At 38.1% G+C, this 19,733-nt stretch overlaps 1 protein-coding gene across 1 annotated transcript; it reads left to right on the plus strand.

The window, feature by feature from the left end:
- Positions 1-4,590: 4,590 nt before the first annotated feature.
- On the plus strand, positions 4,591-6,663 carry LOC108667300. Its single transcript, XM_018154309.2, has 5 exons — positions 4,591-4,604; positions 4,921-5,048; positions 5,561-5,624; positions 5,984-6,027; positions 6,494-6,663. The coding sequence occupies exons 2-5, from the start codon at positions 4,947-4,949 to the stop codon at positions 6,605-6,607; spliced, it is 324 nt and encodes a 107-aa protein (XP_018009798.1). The 5' UTR covers positions 4,591-4,604; positions 4,921-4,946; the 3' UTR covers positions 6,608-6,663.
- Positions 6,664-19,733: the final 13,070 nt, after the last annotated feature.

Consider the following 19,733-nt stretch of genomic DNA (forward strand, 5'->3'; position numbering starts at 1 on the left):
TGTGCAAATATATTTCGTAATCATTGAGAAAATTTTATTTAATTGCGCATGAGTATTTGACTTTTTATTGGTTAACACGCTGACTACGACTGCTTCATCTTGTACTATATTTCAGATTTTGTACTGTTTTTAAACAGAGTTGCCAGACGGTCATTTTTTCCGGACAAATTCCGTGATTTAGTTTTTCTCAATTGCATTGGCTGGCTAAAATCTATGATAGGAGTACTTCATAATTAAATTTTAAATACTGCTAAAAGAAAATAAATGGAATTTTTATAGCGGAACCTACAAATAAACTAGTATATATTGAGATATCAGCCTTTTTTGGCCTTTTATGTTCTCGGATTTGGCCGATTTTAGGCAACCTGAATTATGTACCACTACGTCCTGGAGAAATACATTTTGTGGTACGCATATAGGTACCACTTCGGAGTCAACGTGGTAAATTATCGGTGAAGAAGTCTGTTATCACATGAGTTCTTGCAGCACCCATCAATTTCGCAATATTTCTGTAAAAAAATCTTTCGAATTTATCGATATGTAATCTACTTATCCAGCATTGAGTAGAATGTTCCTGACTGTCCTGGATTTTATTAAAATCTGAGCTGCCTGAATATTTTTAGTAGATTTTATATTTGAACAATATCTATCTGAAAATGATCTCAAACAATAGTCAGTTATGGAAAGATCGCGTTCCATAGGCCGGATCCCTTGTGGAATCAAGTCACGAAAAGTACAAGAAGCGGCAACAGGCCATGGGCCTATTTCTTCAATGCCGACACTTCTATCCTATTCCAACACTGTGATGTAGGGGAAGAAAGGAAGTCTGTAGTCGCCATTCTTGCTCGTTATTATTTCTACTAGGATTCCAAGAAAGTTTCTGATACTCATTGCATCAATTGCTCCCAAATATATGAACAATTTTATTTCAATGCTTTATTCTCGATTGTTACTGGCATACAATAGGCATTTTCTGTTGGAAAAAATCCTGTTCGCCGAGGCTTAGAAACTGGTCGCTTTTGGGCCTCCTGGTGATTCATTGCTAGTATAACTTTCGTAAAATATTTAATGCACTTGTGTATGTGATATTTATGAATTGTAAGTGATTGTGCAAGCAGTTTTTTGAGGTCAATCTCTTTTTGAAAAAATAAGCGCTAATGCCTCGTCTTATTTAATATTATAATTTTTTATTTCAAACACAACTAGTGAGTTTTACCGGCCATTTAATCAGTGCGTACTATCCTCTGCATGGCTTCTTTCTTTGTCTGCTCTGCGTCATGATTTTTATTCGGTGTTTTTAATTTATTTCCAGTGAAGTTAATGAAAGTTCCTCAGTCAATTCCCTGCTCGGTTAAAGTCATGAGGTTTGGTCTGGCTGGCGCTGCTGTAAGAGCCTTCGGACATATCGTCGCGCGCACAGATTACCCGTTCATATCAACATATTTTTACAATAAACACAAATTTTACTCACTCCTAACATTTGCTTGGACAGTATTTTACTTTCAGTGAGCATGCCCAACAAAAAAGCATTGCTACATTTAACAAGAGATCGGAAATCTATCAAGACATTTCATCAGAATATATTTATTATATAAAATATTTACCATTAAATCGAGACATTCTGTGTCATGCACCTTCGTTTTGATCAAATTGTTCAAATTTAATCTCCTTATAAGTTGGATCATCAACGTATCTTATTCAATTAGGTTTGAGAAAATAAAAAAATTATTTTGTGACCTTTTATATATAAAAGTTCACAATATAAATTCTTTATTAAATATTAAAACTCTGACGATTCGGTACCTTAATTAATTCGTGAATAATATTTTAAATTTGAGATAACGCGAAATTAAATTAAAATATTTAGTCCATGCATTAGTCCATACAATAGAAACTGACCCTTCTTCGCAGTTAAAGCAGAAGCTCCAGATCCTGGAAAGTCTCTGCGTTTGCTTATGGGACGCTGGCCATTGACTATGTTTTTGCATGTGTCGTGCCGAAATCGCAAAATTGCAGATTCTATGGAATCGGCAGCCAGTTTGCCGATTTTGTAGCATCAGCATTTCTATACTATAGATTAGGTCAGACAGCCAAGTTTTTTTAATACTTGACCGAACTTGACCTAACCTTTTCTAACTCTAACTGTCTATGTATGCTCTAACTCTAACACTATATAACGTCTGATTTTAGGAAACAGCAACGAAATGCTGATTCTACAGAATCGGCAAACTGGCTGCCGATTCCATAGAATAAACAATTCTGCTATTTCGACACGACGCATGCATAAATAAAGATGCCTTAATTAATTGCCTGTTTAATGTAATTTGTAACACACATGCTAGAAATGAGAGTAATTGTTCAACATAATTTGCGTTCAATATTCATCGTGGTGGATCTATAATTGGATTCTTGGGAGCAAAGTTGACGGATAGCTCTGCCGAATCATTGATTGCAGCAACAACCACATGCCAATGATAATCTCGCAAATAATTTGACACTCGACAGCGCGTAATCTTACTTTCCAATTGAGATTTGATCAAATTCTGATATATGTGCCTTTTTGATAAAGACTTGAAACAAGCAATCATATTTGATAACGGTTGTGAAAAACACTTGTTTCAAACAATTGACATTGAGCATGCACCCGACGAAGTGATATGTAGAGAAATGCCTCGTTACTGTGGGATTAAATTCACAATCATAATCGAGTATTCATGTTTAAGGGGAGCGTCTGGACAAAAAGCTTTTTTTTTTATTTACGGACGGATTATTTGAAACTTGGTACACACATGTAAAACAGAAATCTGAGATCTCTTTGTTCGCGTATATGTTTCGAAAAATATGAACGAAATCGAAAAATTCAAAGAAAACGGCAAAAAAGGGCAATGTAAAACAGGGGGGCATTCCTCATTCAATTAGCCTGCTACAACATCGAGAAACATCATTTGATTCGTAAAGACCATTTCTAGCGATTGACAGGGCACCTTTTTCCTAATTCTAATTGTTTTTTTGGGGGAAGGGGGGGAAGGGGATTATTAGATTTTTTCAATTTTCGCCGCCCCTCCCGTTTTTTTTTCAAAATATAATCTAAACTATAGCGGAATAAAAAAAGGTGAGCGTATGATCGTTAGATATTTTTTTAACGATCGAATGGTATATCTCTCAATGCTATAACTTGAAAATAATAAGAGGAGATTGATTTTTAAAATGACGTATTTTGAAAATTTTAATTGTTCAGGGGAGCGAAATATGTAAAATTTATCAAGAAAGTTGAAAATGCTACAAAAAATTGCTTGATACTGCAGCGTCAGCTTTCCCATTGCCGCAATTACTCGTATTGACTTATTCATGTCCAGTATAATGCGAATAATTATCTATAAATACCGTTTTCCGAACAAAAATTGTTAGAAATTGCTATAAAATTGTCATTTTATAAAATTTTATAACAGCCTTACGCAAAAAATATTGCATGTAATCCATTGTTGTTGCTTCATTGAACGCGTCTTCTAAGCAACCTTCAAACGAGTGCAAGCACTTTGCCATTAACGCGGATAATAATCTATAAATAAAGATTTAAATAAAGAAATATTAATAAACAATATTTAAATGATGTTAATTTTATGAAAGTTTAAAAAGGTCTCACAACAGAACCATGAAAGCTACCTCATCGCAATTCTTTGCAGCTGCTTTATAATAATTCTTCCTACAAAATGAGATGGAAACACAGCAAATGCAATTCATTCGTTTTTTTTAGCCAGACGCTCCCCTTAAAGCTATTTATTTATTGGACTGATATAGTGCGCATGAATTCCTATCATTTCTTGTTGAATTACTTTTGAAACAATAATTTTTGTACATTTGGTCGGTTATAAGCCGTAACATTGCGTTATACTGGACAAACTTCAATCAATTAGAACTTCCCTCATTAATACAAAAGCTTTTCGTGAAAATCACGAAATCAAAAATTACTCGTAAGAGATTGATTTATTTGGATAGAGATAGCATTCATATGAGTTTTAAAGGAATATTCAAGAAAAACGTGACAATATTGAACAAATTGTTTAAATTTCGTACTCAGTGAAATTCCGCGCAAGTTTGCAGACGTGGACTAAAATATTGACGCATTCATCTGTACCCAACAAGCGCACTCACGTGAGTAAGTGCCTTGAATACCGTGATAGACAGCACCATACCGAGCACAATCTGCTCATGGCATGGTACTTATACCATGAAAAGCAACCATTAACCATGTGTCCAACCACCATGCACCCGATGACGGCTACCATGCGTCACCTCCTCATTGCATATACGCACCAGTCGTGCGCACGAGGCGTATACAAATTACCAAGCTTTACGCGCTACTAAACATTCCATTGCGATGAAAAGAAATGTTTAATTGCGATGTATAACAGACTTCAAATGCTGAACTGCGTACATTTATATCAGTGACAAGTCAATTAATACATCAGTGACATTACTACAATATTTTGTGGCAACCTTGGGCTGAAAAATGTTTTCCATTGAATTTGTTTTAGGATTTTGCGGAGCATAAAAGAGGCACCGCGCGGCGTTCAACCACACACTCTCAGCAGCTTCTTGTTCAGGTAAGTGGCTTGGCTTCACTAATAAATAAAATGAGTTAAGATGAAAATATGAAATATTTAGTGTACATATGTGGGTAATATGAACATGTAAAATGTGTGTGTCGTGACTGTTCCCAATTGCTGGAAAGATAGGCACCAAAAATTGTTTTTCTCCATAGCCTGCACTTGCTGCTTTTTAGGTCCATGATTTTTTTAGAATTAAACTTCTTTAATTCACTAATGTTTAAAATGCCCAACAATTCTAATTGTGATTGATCTTCTGTCTTTGTTGAAATATTAGGCAGTATTCATTCTGTAAACTAAAAACTTTTTCCAGTAAAAAGTTCGCCGCAAGAAGTCAAGATGAAGACGTCGTTGCTGTGCCTCCTGCTGCTGGTAGCTGCGGCTGCCAGCGCTGCTGTCGGCGAGGCTGACGGCTCTCAGCCAGATGTCAGGAGTGACAAGGTTAGCATTATTATTTTGTGGTTAAATAAGTGAATTTAATATTATAGCTTAGTCTGTGGGATAAGTAGCCAAATTAAAATTTGTCGTTTTAAGCCGGAGCGAGGAAGCTTTCTGTAACTGCAAGATCTGCCTTCGTTTGAAAGAACGCATTCAAAGTTTCCTTAGGGATACCCCGCGTCTTGAAGTTTCAGAATATCAAACCAAAAATTAAATTCACTTATATATTTATGTTGAAAATAATAAAAAAATTTCTGATGTCGAAATAAAAATTGCGTATAATAATCAGTGTACTGGTTGCGTATATTCGTGCATTGCGTTTGCGTGCGTGCGCTTCGTACGCAAAATACTCTCCGGTCTCTGGGGTCTTGAAGAGGAAAGCTTTGAGGGAAAATGGTGCGCGGGTGGAACGTGAATAGGACGCTGTGTTTGTGATGGGATACTTGCGTATATTAGTGAGTTTGCAATTAATAATTTATAAATTTTCAGTTTGTAATAAACTTTTTCTGTTGCAGGATGATGGTCCCGTGACGGTGTTGCCTGATAAGCCCCAAGTGGGGCGAGATGACGGGGTGGAAGGTGAGTGTCAACTATCCCCGTTTGTTGAATATCTGCAGGCGCTGTGTATTATTTTGCATTCATCATGTTGAAAACTTATAAGAGCTATACATTGTTTTGCATTCCGTTTGTCAAAAAGCTTCAGGATATATCTATAGTTTCAGTTTAATTTCAAGTATTATATATTAATATATAATACTTGATATATTGTTTCCTGCTAGCGACTTGTTATGGAAGCACGCAGGGAGTTCCGGAATTTCACGATTTTTAATCGATTTATTTTGAATTTGTGGCTTATTGTGAATTGATTAATTTTTTTTGACTGAAACTATGTTCTCATGTAATTAATTTTCATAGTAATCCAATTTTTCGTCTTGCAGAAGCCAGGGAACTTCGCGCCTCGTGCCGGGTGATTTACCCCCCCGTAAGTTGAATGGATTAACAAATGCAATGATACAATAGCCACCACAATGATACAACAGCCACCACAATGATACAATAGCCACCACAATGATACCATTGCCACTGTAATGATGCAATAGGCACCACAATGATACAATAGCCACCACAATGATACAATAGCCACCACAATGATACAATAGCCACCACGATAACGACTCAAATAAGTTCTCCTGCAGGGCCATCCCCATGTAGGTAGATGACGATTCTATTAAATTGGTTAAGTGTTCGTTTGATTCATTCAGCGGCTCAAGTGCGCAGCAGTTTCGTAAAATGCCCTGCTGACCAATAACTAACTAATAATTATCACTTGTTCAATCATGAAGTAGCCTAACCTGAGGTAATTTGAACATTTTGTCTTAAGGGCTTATAGTAGTTTATGCATTTGTAGCTAATGAAGATAAAGTAGGTGGTGCATTTCTCTCCTGCAGTACTTCTACTACCTGTGGGGATCGGTCTGGACTTTCGTCCCCGCTGGGAACGTCTGCTTCAAGATTCCGAGCACCGTGTACTGGTGCTGCTTATCAGGCGGCCCATGGCCCTAGGCACTCACTGGACACTCACTGAGCACCCCCTGGACACTCACTGAGCACCTCCTGGACACCCACTGGACACTCACTGAGCAACCCTGGGACACTCACTGAGCACCCCTTATACATCCACTGGGCACTCACTGAGCACCTCCTGGACAACCGCTGGGGGCCCTCTAGATACCCACTTCAACCTCTTTGATTTCGTCCGGCGTCATGAAATTCAACTTTAGAATTGGATGATTATGTGAAATTGATTTATTTGAGACTCAATAAAGATACAACGCATTCAAGAAGTGCAGTCATTTTCCTAGATGAAGCATAAAAAATTGCGGCAAGTGCAGTCATTCTCCTATTTAAGAGCAAAGGATTGTTAAAATATTATTCAACCTACTCCGGTGCATGAATCAGTTATTCATGCCAGCTTATCACGGCCATCGACGTCTTGACGAACGAAGTCAAGGTCCGAGTTACGAGTACGACAACATCGGTGACCTATATGAGGGTTCACCACCTGACTTCGTACGGTTACTACCTTTTACCGAGCATTAGATATGAATAGCGTTGACAATGAATAATGGAAGGTTAAATTATCATGAGAGAGTTAGAATAATCAATTAATGTTGAATTTTTTTTATTGCAATTGGCATTAATTTGAGGGCATTGGGTGGCCCAGTGCCACCCAATTTTGCAATTAGTGAACTGCAGGCTGAAGCCCATGCCCGCCCCATGGCTCTATGTAAATAGTATAATGTTCCATGTCAGGAACAATGGTACACAACGACTCATGAACATCCAGCTCCTTATGATGGCAAACAAATACTGGTGGACATGAGGAAGTAATATAATAGTAGCAACCTTTGGCAAACCCGATGGCCCCAATACTAGAGTGAATTAATAAAAGTGGTTGGAGGTATGAGTAACCAAATATTTAAGATCTTGAAGATAAGAATATATATATATATATATATATAGTAACGATAATTGCACTTTGCCGGACTATGCTTATTTTTGGCCCAGTGACGTAAGTAAAATTGTGAAAAAAGTAAGAAGAACCTAACATGGCTGGACTTAATCTTAGTAGAAAGGTGTCAAGCAACGTAAAGAAGGGTTTTATGCACACCTAACCCTAACTTTAACCCTAACCTAACGAGGTTGGCGTTTTTTAGAATGTCCGGTAGTGTAGTTCATTTATTTTCGTGTCCGGTTTTTAAGTACAAACTAATTGTAAGGTACATAACCGGACTCGATTTTGTCCGGTTTTCTAACCCATGTCCGGTAATGTTACCAATTTTGTCCGGTAATTGTACGGAATTCTTATAAATATGTNTTACCACTAAAATTTACAGGACTTACCATCAAGGCCCCAGGTTTCTTAAATTAATTTCAAATTACCTGAATATGGTAGAAGTTGCCTCACAACTGCAAGATTATTTGCAATAACTGCATGGTGTAGAGCATTGTAGCCATGCTTGTCTGTTGTCAAGAGGCTCTTTGTAATTTCATCACAACTTAATAGTGAGGCCATTGTTTTCTGGAACAAAGATTATGGAAGGTAATATTTAGTAGAATGTATTAGCAAGTTTGATAATTGAGATTTGATTGTCAAATACACAACAAGCTCAAAAACAGATGAACACCTTCTTGCATGGGTGTATATATATATATATATATACCTACCTATATATATATATATATATTTGTATAATTTGGGTTATTGTGCGACACGTTTGTTAAGAGTTTTCGAAAACCATGTCGCGGTATTTTTGTGCTAATCTTTAAGCATACTTTAGACAATAGCGCGACATTTTTGGATTATTGTGCGACAAAATGTCGCGCAATAACTGTCTCGGTATGTACCAATGTCGCGGAATCTAGATATGAATAATTTTTGTTAATAGTGCGACACAAAAAAAGATGAACGCTATTATGCGACATGCTAATTAACAAAAATCTTGTTAGGTTAGGTTAACAAAAAAACCCTAGCCTAACGAGATTTTTCATTTGTGGCTTACGTAAGATTCACTACATAATATTAGTCCTACGTATTTGTATCATACGAACCATGCATCACATAATTACGATAAAAATTTTAAATAGAACCTACATATGAAAAGTGGATTTTAATTTACTTATTATAATTATTACTAATAGCTAGTGTAACCAACATTATGTTTTCGAGTGCGCCGATTTCAGGGTAAGTTTATTGGTGGTCATTACAATACTATTTATTGTAATAACATTCGATACATAATAAAAGTATGATGATATATTGAGTCATAGGTAAGCCAACATTATTGTAAAGTGTCTATGACGTAAACAATTGAAGTTTTTTAATCCATATCTTATATCCCAAATTATCAACGCATAAAATTCCAAGTCCCCTTGACTTATATCTAAATATCACCAATGATATATAAGAAAGGCATGTTTTTGTCCAGAATTGTAGTAATTTCAGTTTATACAACATCAGTGCTGCCAGCGCTAGGTTTATAAACTCAGATCTAGGTTTTTGAGCTTCCAGCTGGGTTTCTATGTTTTTAAATTACAAAGTGATCTAAATCTGAGTTTTTTGAGAATGATGCACTGAAAACAAAAATCAATTATTATTGCCAAAAAAAGCGGAAATACTACTTGTTATAATTTTTAATAGATGTTCGTACAAGTTCATACAGTGCGTGTGCGTGTGGGTTAAAAATTAAGAGGCAGTTCAGTTCACCACCCAGTCGAGAGAGCATGTAATTTCAGTTGTATTGGAGCAGTATAGGATGCTTTGATTCTTTACTTTGAATCGCAGGCAAGAACTGATCAATTTTATGGAACTATGTTTTGTTCAATATGTTCTGAAGAAAGTCGATGCACTCAACTTGGAATGACAATCTGAAATTTTTAGGTTGCATGTCCTTCACTCGATGGTATATGCTGAATATAAAAATATATTCGGCTATTTCATTAATGAAGAATGCTTAACAAAATCAAAACTATATGATGTAGATCCAAGCTATTGCAAACCATTCAAACCTCTTGGAGATATATTGCTTAGTGGTAGAACAATTATGGCAGTGTTGGAGCAAGAGCCCATAGCGCGCTGGCTAATGATGACATTCGCGAAAAATTCAGAAAAGACTGTTTGAACTTCTTGGTAGCATTGTGTGTACAAATCATACACAGATTTTCATTTGATGATAGAAGCATTATTGCACAACTTAACATTTTAAACCCACAAACTTTTTCAGCCAATTATTCACCTTTTTCCATCGCAACATTAGCGGCCCAGTTCAAAAACCAGGAGCCTGAAGATAAATTAAATGATCTTGACGATGAATACCGAAGCTTCAAAGTAACCAAGGACTTACACCTCTCAGAGAACAGCAGAACTGTCAGCATTCCTGAATTTTGGCATAGCCTTTGACCCGTAAAAGATAGTCTTGGCCAACCCAAATTTGAAATTTTTTCAAAATTTATTACAAATTTGTCAGTTCTTCCGCATTCATCAGCCTGCGTCGAGAGAATTTTCTCTCAAGACTTCGTGGAGACTTCAAAAAACAAACTCTTTGAAAGCCACAATTACCCGAGACCGAATCCTTGCTAAACAAAGGTGGACGTAACGTGGTTCATTACAGGAGCTATTTACAGGAGAAAACAGCCATTTACAGGAGATATGAAAGTAGATTAGTGGATGTAAGACATGCTGATAAAGCTGTTGTTTACGAGGGAGATGAAGATGAATGATAATGGTAATATGTTAAATAACTCTTAAAAAAATTGGAAATATGTTAAATTGTAATTTGTGTTTATCCCTATATATCCATACTCATTCCTATGTGAACAACAGGGATTTATTACTAGGAATTACATGTTGGGATGAATCTAGGTTTTTTCATTCAATTCTAGGTTTTTTCGGAGGTATGATCTAGGTTTTTCAAAAAATAGTCGCTGGCAGCACTGTACAACATGCTTTCTAAAAATGCGAACTGCATCAAGGGAGAGAGTCTCCAAAAAGAGGAGTCTGGAATGCGTAAGTCACAGCTATGAGGTTTAAATTACTAGCAACGCAATGTTAAACTGCTATAACATAATAAGATAGCTAAATTAATTTCCATTATTTTTTAAACAATTCCATGGTACATTTTGGACATCTGCATGTAGGAAAATTGGCACCTCAAGAAGCACAAATTTAAGTAGCGAAATATCATTGATTTCATTATGATGTGTTATCGCAAGCTCGCTTGAGAAACGCCTGCTCAGCGTCATCATATTCACTAACGCACCATCATATCGAACGTTGCTGCAGGACTCGTCAATCTCATGTCATGAAGAGCATTTTATTATAACATAGATTAATTTCGATTGAAAAATGATTTCTTACCAATATTTTTTAAATGACAGCATTTACCATTTTTTGTAGTAATAGAGCACAGTTTTCTTGGAAATGAATCAATCATGCTATATTATTTGATTTAATTAAATGTATCTACAATTTCGACGAGGCAGCATGTGTTCAGTTTTGCACTAAGAAAGTATTCATGAAATGAAAACGTGCTATGCATGAAAATAAGAACATTAAGACGAGCCGTTAATTAACTAGTTTATGGTTGTTATGTATGTACTTGGATATCATTATGAAAAATAAACATTTAGGTGAAAAAATCGTGGTTTATGGGGGAAAACCGAGGAAATGATAATTTCCAAAGTAATAAATCAACTAGATCACAAGAACATGATGAATACAGCTTGGAAGTGTTTTTTGGATGTGTGAGGTTCTCTGAACAGGATATGATGGAACAATGTCAGTTTATATAATGCGGAAGTAAGGGTAATGCGTTACTGATTGTCAAGACTATTAATAAGAATAATTATTAATACCTATGAAATATATATCTAATAGATGTAAGTATAATAATCCAAACAAATAACTATTACGTATATAGACTTTACACATTAATGAGATGCTTTATATATGTTTTACGTACATATGTTTATATTTAACCTATAACAAAGAGGTCTACTAATAATAAGTCACGTATTATATCGCCGTTATTTAATTTAATGGCATCTTACACTGTCCATGTACGGTTAGACGTCGATTGCCGATAGCAAATTCAAATGAATTCTTAATACATAAATATATAAGGCTTGAACCAATATACCAATAATCTTATTATATTTATTCACACTTAGCGTCCTTGTTAGCACATTAAGAACATAGTCGTAATAAGGTGCGTTTCATCCGAGCGCTTTCAAGGTCAGTACAGGAATACGGTAAGATAAGCAGTTTTAATTCTACCATTAATATATAAATTTCTTGAAAAGGTTCCAGAAGCATTATTGCATGAATTAAGTGGCAATAAAAATGTTACAATTTTTTCCGAAAACTTGTCGTGACCTAAAATATAATGAAATTAAAATTTTACGATAATTTATTAGTAGAAGAGACGTTTTTTACCAAAGCAGAAGGCTATGTGAGCTTTTAATAAATAAGAAATTCCGTGATTCAATTATGGCAATTATTTAGATGTAGTAAAATGCGTAGCAGCTGTTATAATGTAGATAATGTAACTTAACGGAGAAAAAAACTAACTTCTGTCTGACTCACATGGTGGGGGATACAGCCAATTTCGTCTTGGAGTTGTTGCGACACACTTCTGTACTGATACCATTACCGTCTCATTGACTCAAGTTTCCTTGCTTGGATTCTAATTAAGAGCAGCCGAATCAAATCGCGACTTTCAAAAAAAATTAAGAGCTCGTAAGTTCATCAGCCAATCATTGACGGCCTTTCAAGCAAAATCCGCCAATCATAGACAAGAAAATAGAGCGTAAGTACTTACGTTCACTTGGTGAATTTTGAAAGTATGGCCCCCGCTGGTGGGCACTGCCAGCTTCCGCGCTATCGCGAAGGTGGTTGCCGCGATTGGCGGGACCGCTGCGCAAAATTCTTGCCGGCCAGGGGCGGCCGAACGTGAATTTCTAGCCAAAAAATCCCCACGCCCTCCACTATATACGTACATAGCTCCCATTCTTTTTGGAGCTATATATAATAATTGCGGAGGGCATGGGGAATTATAAGGTAACGTACACCGACACAATTATAAAGCGACCTTTAATGCAGTCATTCTGAGATATGAAATAGGAACAAGTACAACAAATTTTGATAGAATAAAAAAAATGTTCGGGCCGTTTATTAGAACCTTAAGTGCACATAAATATTCAAACTACATAACATTTTTTGGGTAAAACGTAAAGCCGCTACACATGGAGTTTAAGCAGTTGACAACTCGACATGAATTAAGATATCTATTCCAAAACTATTATAACTATATATAAGAACAAAACATTATTAGGTACGATAATTTAACTCCGCCATTATTTTGAAAATACACGAAAAAGCTCATTCCTGGTTTTTACAACGGCACAAGCTAGTTGATAACATAATCTCATATAGATTGTAAATGATGAGCGTCTCAATACTTGAGAATCTAACTTGAAAATTTAATATTTGAAAAGTTAATTTCAAAGGGAAATGGTATACATAAACACCATACTAAATGTAACTGCATGCATGACGCACCCTGACAATTTGGAATGTTTTCTGAGTAGGCCGGCGATGCGTTCACGTAGATGTTGGGGTAGTGGCTGTTTCCGTTAATCCAGCCAATTTCACTGAACAAGCTCCGGTTCTAAGCGCGTAGTTTTCGCGGGGTGCTTTCCAATGCTGAGGTTAACGTCGACACAGCTGGACACGTAGACTATAGACACAACAGTTGACTTATGGCACAGCAGTTTGCTAGACGCACTGGCTGACTCTCCTGAAAAATTCAAGTGCATCAGCTTGTTTCCTGGATTGAAGTTGAATAAGAAAACAATTCTATAAAATAAATGAAATTAAGATATATTCTATGAATAAATTTGTTACTCAAAGGAAATTCATACGTCAAATTCATCTAAGCATTTCGATCAAAATGAAGTTCAAATAGTACTGAAAAATAGAAAAAAACATCAGGTAATGCTGGTTATAAATTCATAGAAATATCTCAGCATTTGCCCTAAATAAGATTCATATAAATGAAAAATTGTAACTTTGATTCGTCCTCATATTAATATTGCCATTTGTTGACATATAATTTGACTAGAGCAGTCAAAGACCTTAGACCAGTGGTTCCCAAACTTTTTCAGTCTGAAGCCCCCTTTGGCTCCCTAGTGAATTTCTAGCGCCCTCCACAGACATATAAATCCAAATTTAATTATCAAGTAATATATCCCAAACTAATGAACGCAGCTCAATGAAACTTGGAACACGTATTCATCAGAACCTAACGGTGATTTTTAGCGCGTAAAAATTATAAATTTCACCTTAATTCATGAGTTATATTGCGATAAAGGCCAAAATTCGCAAAGATCAAAGAATTCCTTCCAAACTATATATACTGAACAGATTTGATCGAAATTTTGAATATACATTCCTAACTACCAAATATAAATTTTTTAGCTTATAAAAAATTTTCGATTTACCCTCGTTTGCGAGTTTTTTTTTCATTTCAGCGTCATTCTAGATTTCGTACTTCCTTATATGCGACCCGTATCGCCAGATAATTTGTGGCTTAAATTCGCGGCGATCAAGAAATTTCTTCTAAACTACAGAACAGATTTCAACGAAACTTTGCATATAAATACCTAACCTCCCAACGGTGCTGTTTAGCTCCTGACAATTTTTCTATTTTGATTTCGTTCGCGAGTTATACAGATATAGGAGGAACGACCGACTTTTCTACCGGCCGGTTTAACCAAGAGCCGTTTACGTATATCCGTATACAAATAGCCGTATAACTCGCAAACGAAGGCAAAACGAAAAAATTGTAGCGAGCTAAACATCACCGTTGCTGAGGTTATGTATTAAAATACTAAGTTTCGTTCAAATCTATACAGTAGTTTTGGAGGAAATTTCTTGATTACTGGGAATTTAGGCACGTATTGCTGTTTAAATCACGAATGAAGGTGAATAAAAAAAAACTCGCAAACAAAGGCACAATCAAATAAATTTTTACGAGCTAAACATTACCGTTCGGTAGTTAGGACTGTAAATTCAGAATTTCGTTCGAATCTGTTCAATACTTTGGAAAAAATTTCTTGATCACTATGTGAATTTCGACCCGTAATGCCATTTAACTATGACAAAAACAAATGAAGACAAAATTAAAAAAAAATTAACTAGCTAAACATTACCGTTAGGTCCTAATAAATACGTGTACCAAGTTTCATCGAGTCAAGTTCATTAGTTTGAGAGATATTACTTGATCACTGAATTTGGAAATTGGCCGTGAGACCGGCCGCGAGTCCGGCCGTTAATTTGTCCGAGACGTAAACCCAGGAGAGGTTAAAAAAACAGATCTGGGTAGGGGGCGATATCGCCCACTTTGGGAACCACTGCCTTAGACGAACTTGTGCCTCACAAAATGCTACTTGCGATGAATAGTTCTCTGACATCTGTATAGTTAGTGCCTTGAAGATAGCGCCGTCTTTGAACATGTACGAGTAAGAAGCACCTTAGTTAGGTCGGGTATCAATGTTACAGCATCCCCACGCTTCGCGCACCATACCTGTATAGTAGAGCTGAAAAAGTCCCTTCATCATGAAGTAGAGATGCAAACTTGTGCGTCCATTCGATTTCTCACCTTTATTTTAAAATCCCCGTGTGGTGCAATAAGCAGAAATTTGCCAGCATATCAGGTCACCCGATATCACTCCTGCACCCGATATCACTACATGCAGTCAGTGCCGTGGAACTTGACTGTTCACCCGATTCCTCCTCGAAACTCGACAGCTTTGCGGGCAAAGTTACAGTTGAGTTTTGCTGCATTCAATATTTTCCTGTAACAAAATGGATTTCATCAGTTTTGATCAGTGAACCTGTGACCAGTAATACGAGCTCACAGACGTGCTCAAGTTTTACTGACTCCGTCATCTCGATCAGTTCCAAAATATCATCTAATTTAATAGAGAAGGAAAATTAGGTTTCTCGAAATTTTTTACGGTGTCACATTTATACATAACTCCGAGATAAAAAGTTCATCTCAGAACATAATCATAACCTTTAACTAGAATTGAGTGGATTGACAACTGAGGCAATAGGTAAAGGTGCCTGTACACAGGGATAGTACTAGCCGCTAGTTCATCCGGCGCTTGAACTGTCCACGCTACTAGCCTCGTGTATAGGGGTTCAGCCGCTTCAGAGGCATGCGCCGGCAAGTGCCCGAGACGCGGCCGAGAAAGACAACGATGTGTTGATATCTGGCTGGAGAAGTGGCTAGTAGCGCTGATGCAGCCATGGTGAGAGCATCTGTGCCGCTCTGGTGAAGTATCTTGGGTCAAGTGAATCATGGCTTGTTTGAACGATAATGTTTCTAAGAGGAATCCAACAAAATGGATTCCAGACGATATTCAATTATTCATTGAAATATGAATCAAAGTGGAATGTTTGCCATGACGGTTACTCTAACAAAATGAAGAGAGAAACGAGTATTTTGAAACTGGAAGAAGACCTTATTAGTCAGGGTTTAGTTGTTCCCGACGTTGCATTTTTAAAGGTTAGAATAAAGAGTATAAAAACGACGTACAGACTCGAGTTGTTGAAGGTGATCCCACTATCCATCTTCGCAGACCTCACTCGACGGCTTCTAACGACGCACTGGCGGGCGCGAACGAGAAGATAGCGGCACCTTCTACTCTCCTCGTGTGTACAGGCTTACTAGCCGGATAGTAACCAAGCGACCGACACTATCCAGATTTACTAGCCGTCTGCACTATCCCTGTGTACAAGCACCTTAAGCGTGCCTTTCGATAGCAATGCAGTAAGTTAGGCTAACCAGTACGTGTTTCATGACATGCAGTGTCTAAAATTTCCACTTGACAGTTGCGCATGAGACCTTAAACCGTATGAAAATGTAGATACACGTACATTAAATTCTGACGTTTTTTCTGTTTAGCCGATATCCCTCTGCTGAGAAACGACCAACCAGTGGGTCGTTTATAAAATGATACCAAATATTGATAAAGCCTCAAAAATTAGTTTTATTGAAATATATAGCTCAGTTGTGTTAATGTCATTAAATAAAGGTTTGGAATAATAGAAAACGAGTTTTACTAATTTATTTAGGTACCAAATAAAGCATATTTATTATTTCCAGTTGCAAGGTTTTAATTTGAGGGAAATACCCGCGAATTAGTGCTGATGGTTTGAACTAGAACATGACCAGCACATAAATGGTTTTCCTGAGCATCCTTCACAAAAGTTCGATACTTTTTTGGCCTTTCTATCGGCAACTTTTTATCCTTCTGACTGGGAGATCATTTTATAGCATCCCACACTGTCACGTCCAGTACGCGCATGACGTGTAAATTTTTACTCGTACGTTAATAGCGCGGACTTCACAGTATTCACATTCACGGCCGCCCCGCCCGTTCATTGTGTTGATAGCTTCTGCTGGGAGTAGCGCTCAGCTGCGCTACTCCATAGTCCGCTTAGTAATAGTGTTATATATCTTTTGTAAATTTATTGTGATATGCGAATCTTATCTTTTCCGTCGATATAGTATCTTTGTGACTCGTGCTATGTATGTATAATTATTACCATACCATTGTAACATAATTTGTCTATTTCTCAGGGCTAGGGTAAAGCGAGCAAATTCCACTTTAAGTTTTCAATTCAGACTAGGGCTGCCATTCACGTAAGTTCAGTAACCTGCAGTCATAAGCGACTTATTGTGATACATGTGGCAACATTATTATTTAATTATCGTTTACCTTGAATCTTTGATTATTTGAAATACTTCTATTTTTGTATATTTGACTTTCTATTTATTTGCGGCGTTTTCTGTCACGCAGTTTAACAAAAACCTGAAATAAAGAAGATTTGAATGAAGATTTCGCAAGACTTTATTTCTAATTGTTCCTGCCTGGCCATTATTAAGTGGCCCTTGGAATTCTAGCCAGAACAGTTAAAGTGAATATGGATCTGATCCGCGCCATGAGTTTCGAGGTCGCCGCCACGTAGATGTTCGACTAACGCCCCTTCTTCTTGACGACGTGATGTCTGCCTAGCAGCGCTCCTTTCCTGCCAGTGGCAGCCAATCCCGGAGAGCAAGGCCGTCGGAGAAGAGTGCTCGTGCAGCGTGGCAGGTCGTCACCACGGAAATTAACAAACTCCAAAAGGACATTGATAAACTCGACAAAGAGATCAGTGGCAGGCTAATAGTTTCCTCAAAAGTCAACAGCGTTCGCAGAGTGTGGAAGGACTATAAACAAGCCCACGAAGCCCTGTTACAAATTATTAGCAGTTCCGGTGCCTCATCCGAAGCGGCTGAACTTGTCGATCTTCGCACCAGTACTCGAGAGAAATGTTCAGCAATGATGAAGAATTTGAGAGAGACCGCAGGATTGGAGACAAGCGTTGAATTCCAGTCTTGTCTCTCTTTAGACTCGTCCTCGAGCAAGGCTTTATCACACGAAGAACAACACCATCTATCGCTAGAAATTTTGAAGGCCCAATCTGTCAAGGAAACTCGGGAGAAGTTGGACATTTTGGAAACACGGTTGCTTGAGCTCCAGCTTCAGACGGAGAAGAAGATTGAACGGGAAAGTCTGCTACGCGAGAAGCAACTTGCCGAAATGAAGTGCATTTTGGAGAACGATGAAGCCGATTTGGGGACTGGCAGAAGCGCTATTTCTGAGCCGGGCTCTAACAAGGTGCTCTCCTGGCTGAGCGACGTATCGCCTGGGGTGTTCGCGTCGCATGGCACAGCGGAAGAGATCGTCAGCTGACGTACGGCGTCACTGACGATTCCACCGTTCTTCAAGAAAAGCCCTTACCCGCCGGCGCCCTTCGCAGTGCTCTCGATCCGTTGGCGCGCAGCTTCCACCCCGCAGGAGCAGTGTCAGACCCAACGGGTAGACATTTGCTAATCTCCGATCTGAAGAAGCGTCCAAGCCATCCGTTCTCTGGCGAGACTCGTCTGTTCTCAAAGTGGCTGACTACACTGCAACATAGGATGTCGTCATTGCATCTCGATCCGTTGGATGAACTGGAAATCCTCGAGGCTCACACATTGAAGGGATCGCCGCCGCATAAAGTTATTCAAACCTTCGGCTCAATAATTAGGACGGATCCCACGGCTGCCTTGCAGACCGTGTATGAAGAACTAAAGCAAAGGTTTGGTTCTGACGTAGAAGTAGCAAGTTCCCTGTATCAGAGTTAGTTGAATTTTCCGGCAATAACTGGATATGAGAATGATCCCGGTGTGGCGCTAAAGCTTCGTGATTTTAGAGACTTATGCCTGGTTGTTCGAAACTCTTTGAATGACACGCCAGAACTCGGCTTGCTTAATTTCTCTATTGGGCTAGCGCCAATTAGGAAAAAGCTGCCACTATTTCTGGATAACGACTGGCGTAAGTTCAGCCAGACTGACAAAAGTGTTTCTTGCGGGCCATTGTTCACTCAATTTGCTAATTTTGTCAAAAATATAACTGATATATTGTGTAAAGATTTGTTGGTCTCTCGGCAAACTGGTAAGCTCGACCCCAAGTATGCTTCTCCTCCGGGTGCGGCCGGGGTTCAGGTCTGCAAATCGGTGAGACATGCGAATACATTGATGACTGCTGCTTTTGGTGTGGTGGATGAAGTAGCTTCTCCATCAGCGGCTTCGAATGAGGTAATTTACTAATGATTGCTGCACAGAAGTAATACGCACGATCTTGCTAACTGTGACCTGTTCCGGACAGCGGATCAGCGTTTTAAGCGCCAAGTAGTGAAGAACAACAATCTGTGTTACCGCTGCCTTGGTCATCATCTTGCCGCCGCCTGCAAGGCAGAGGTAAGCTGTGGTATATGCAAGAGCGATAACCATGTAACCCTAATGCACTTGGAGAGCAGAAAAGCTGTCTCGGCTAAGCATCCTGCGAAGTCGAACGCACGCACCGGTAAGCCCAGCCAGCGCGCCGGCGCCGAGAATCCGGCCATTTCTCTGTAAGAAGCTGCAGTAAGACGTTTCTCGTGGATGTGCGCAATCCTGTCACAGGTGCCACACTGCGCGCATACGCGATTGTAGATGAGCAGTCGGATCAAAGCTTTGCTGCGCCTAGTCTATTT

The sequence above is a fragment of the Hyalella azteca genome, unplaced genomic scaffold (assembly GCF_000764305.2).
Source record: "Hyalella azteca isolate HAZT.00-mixed unplaced genomic scaffold, Hazt_2.0.2 contig17970, whole genome shotgun sequence".
Taxonomy (NCBI): domain Eukaryota; kingdom Metazoa; phylum Arthropoda; class Malacostraca; order Amphipoda; family Hyalellidae; genus Hyalella; species Hyalella azteca.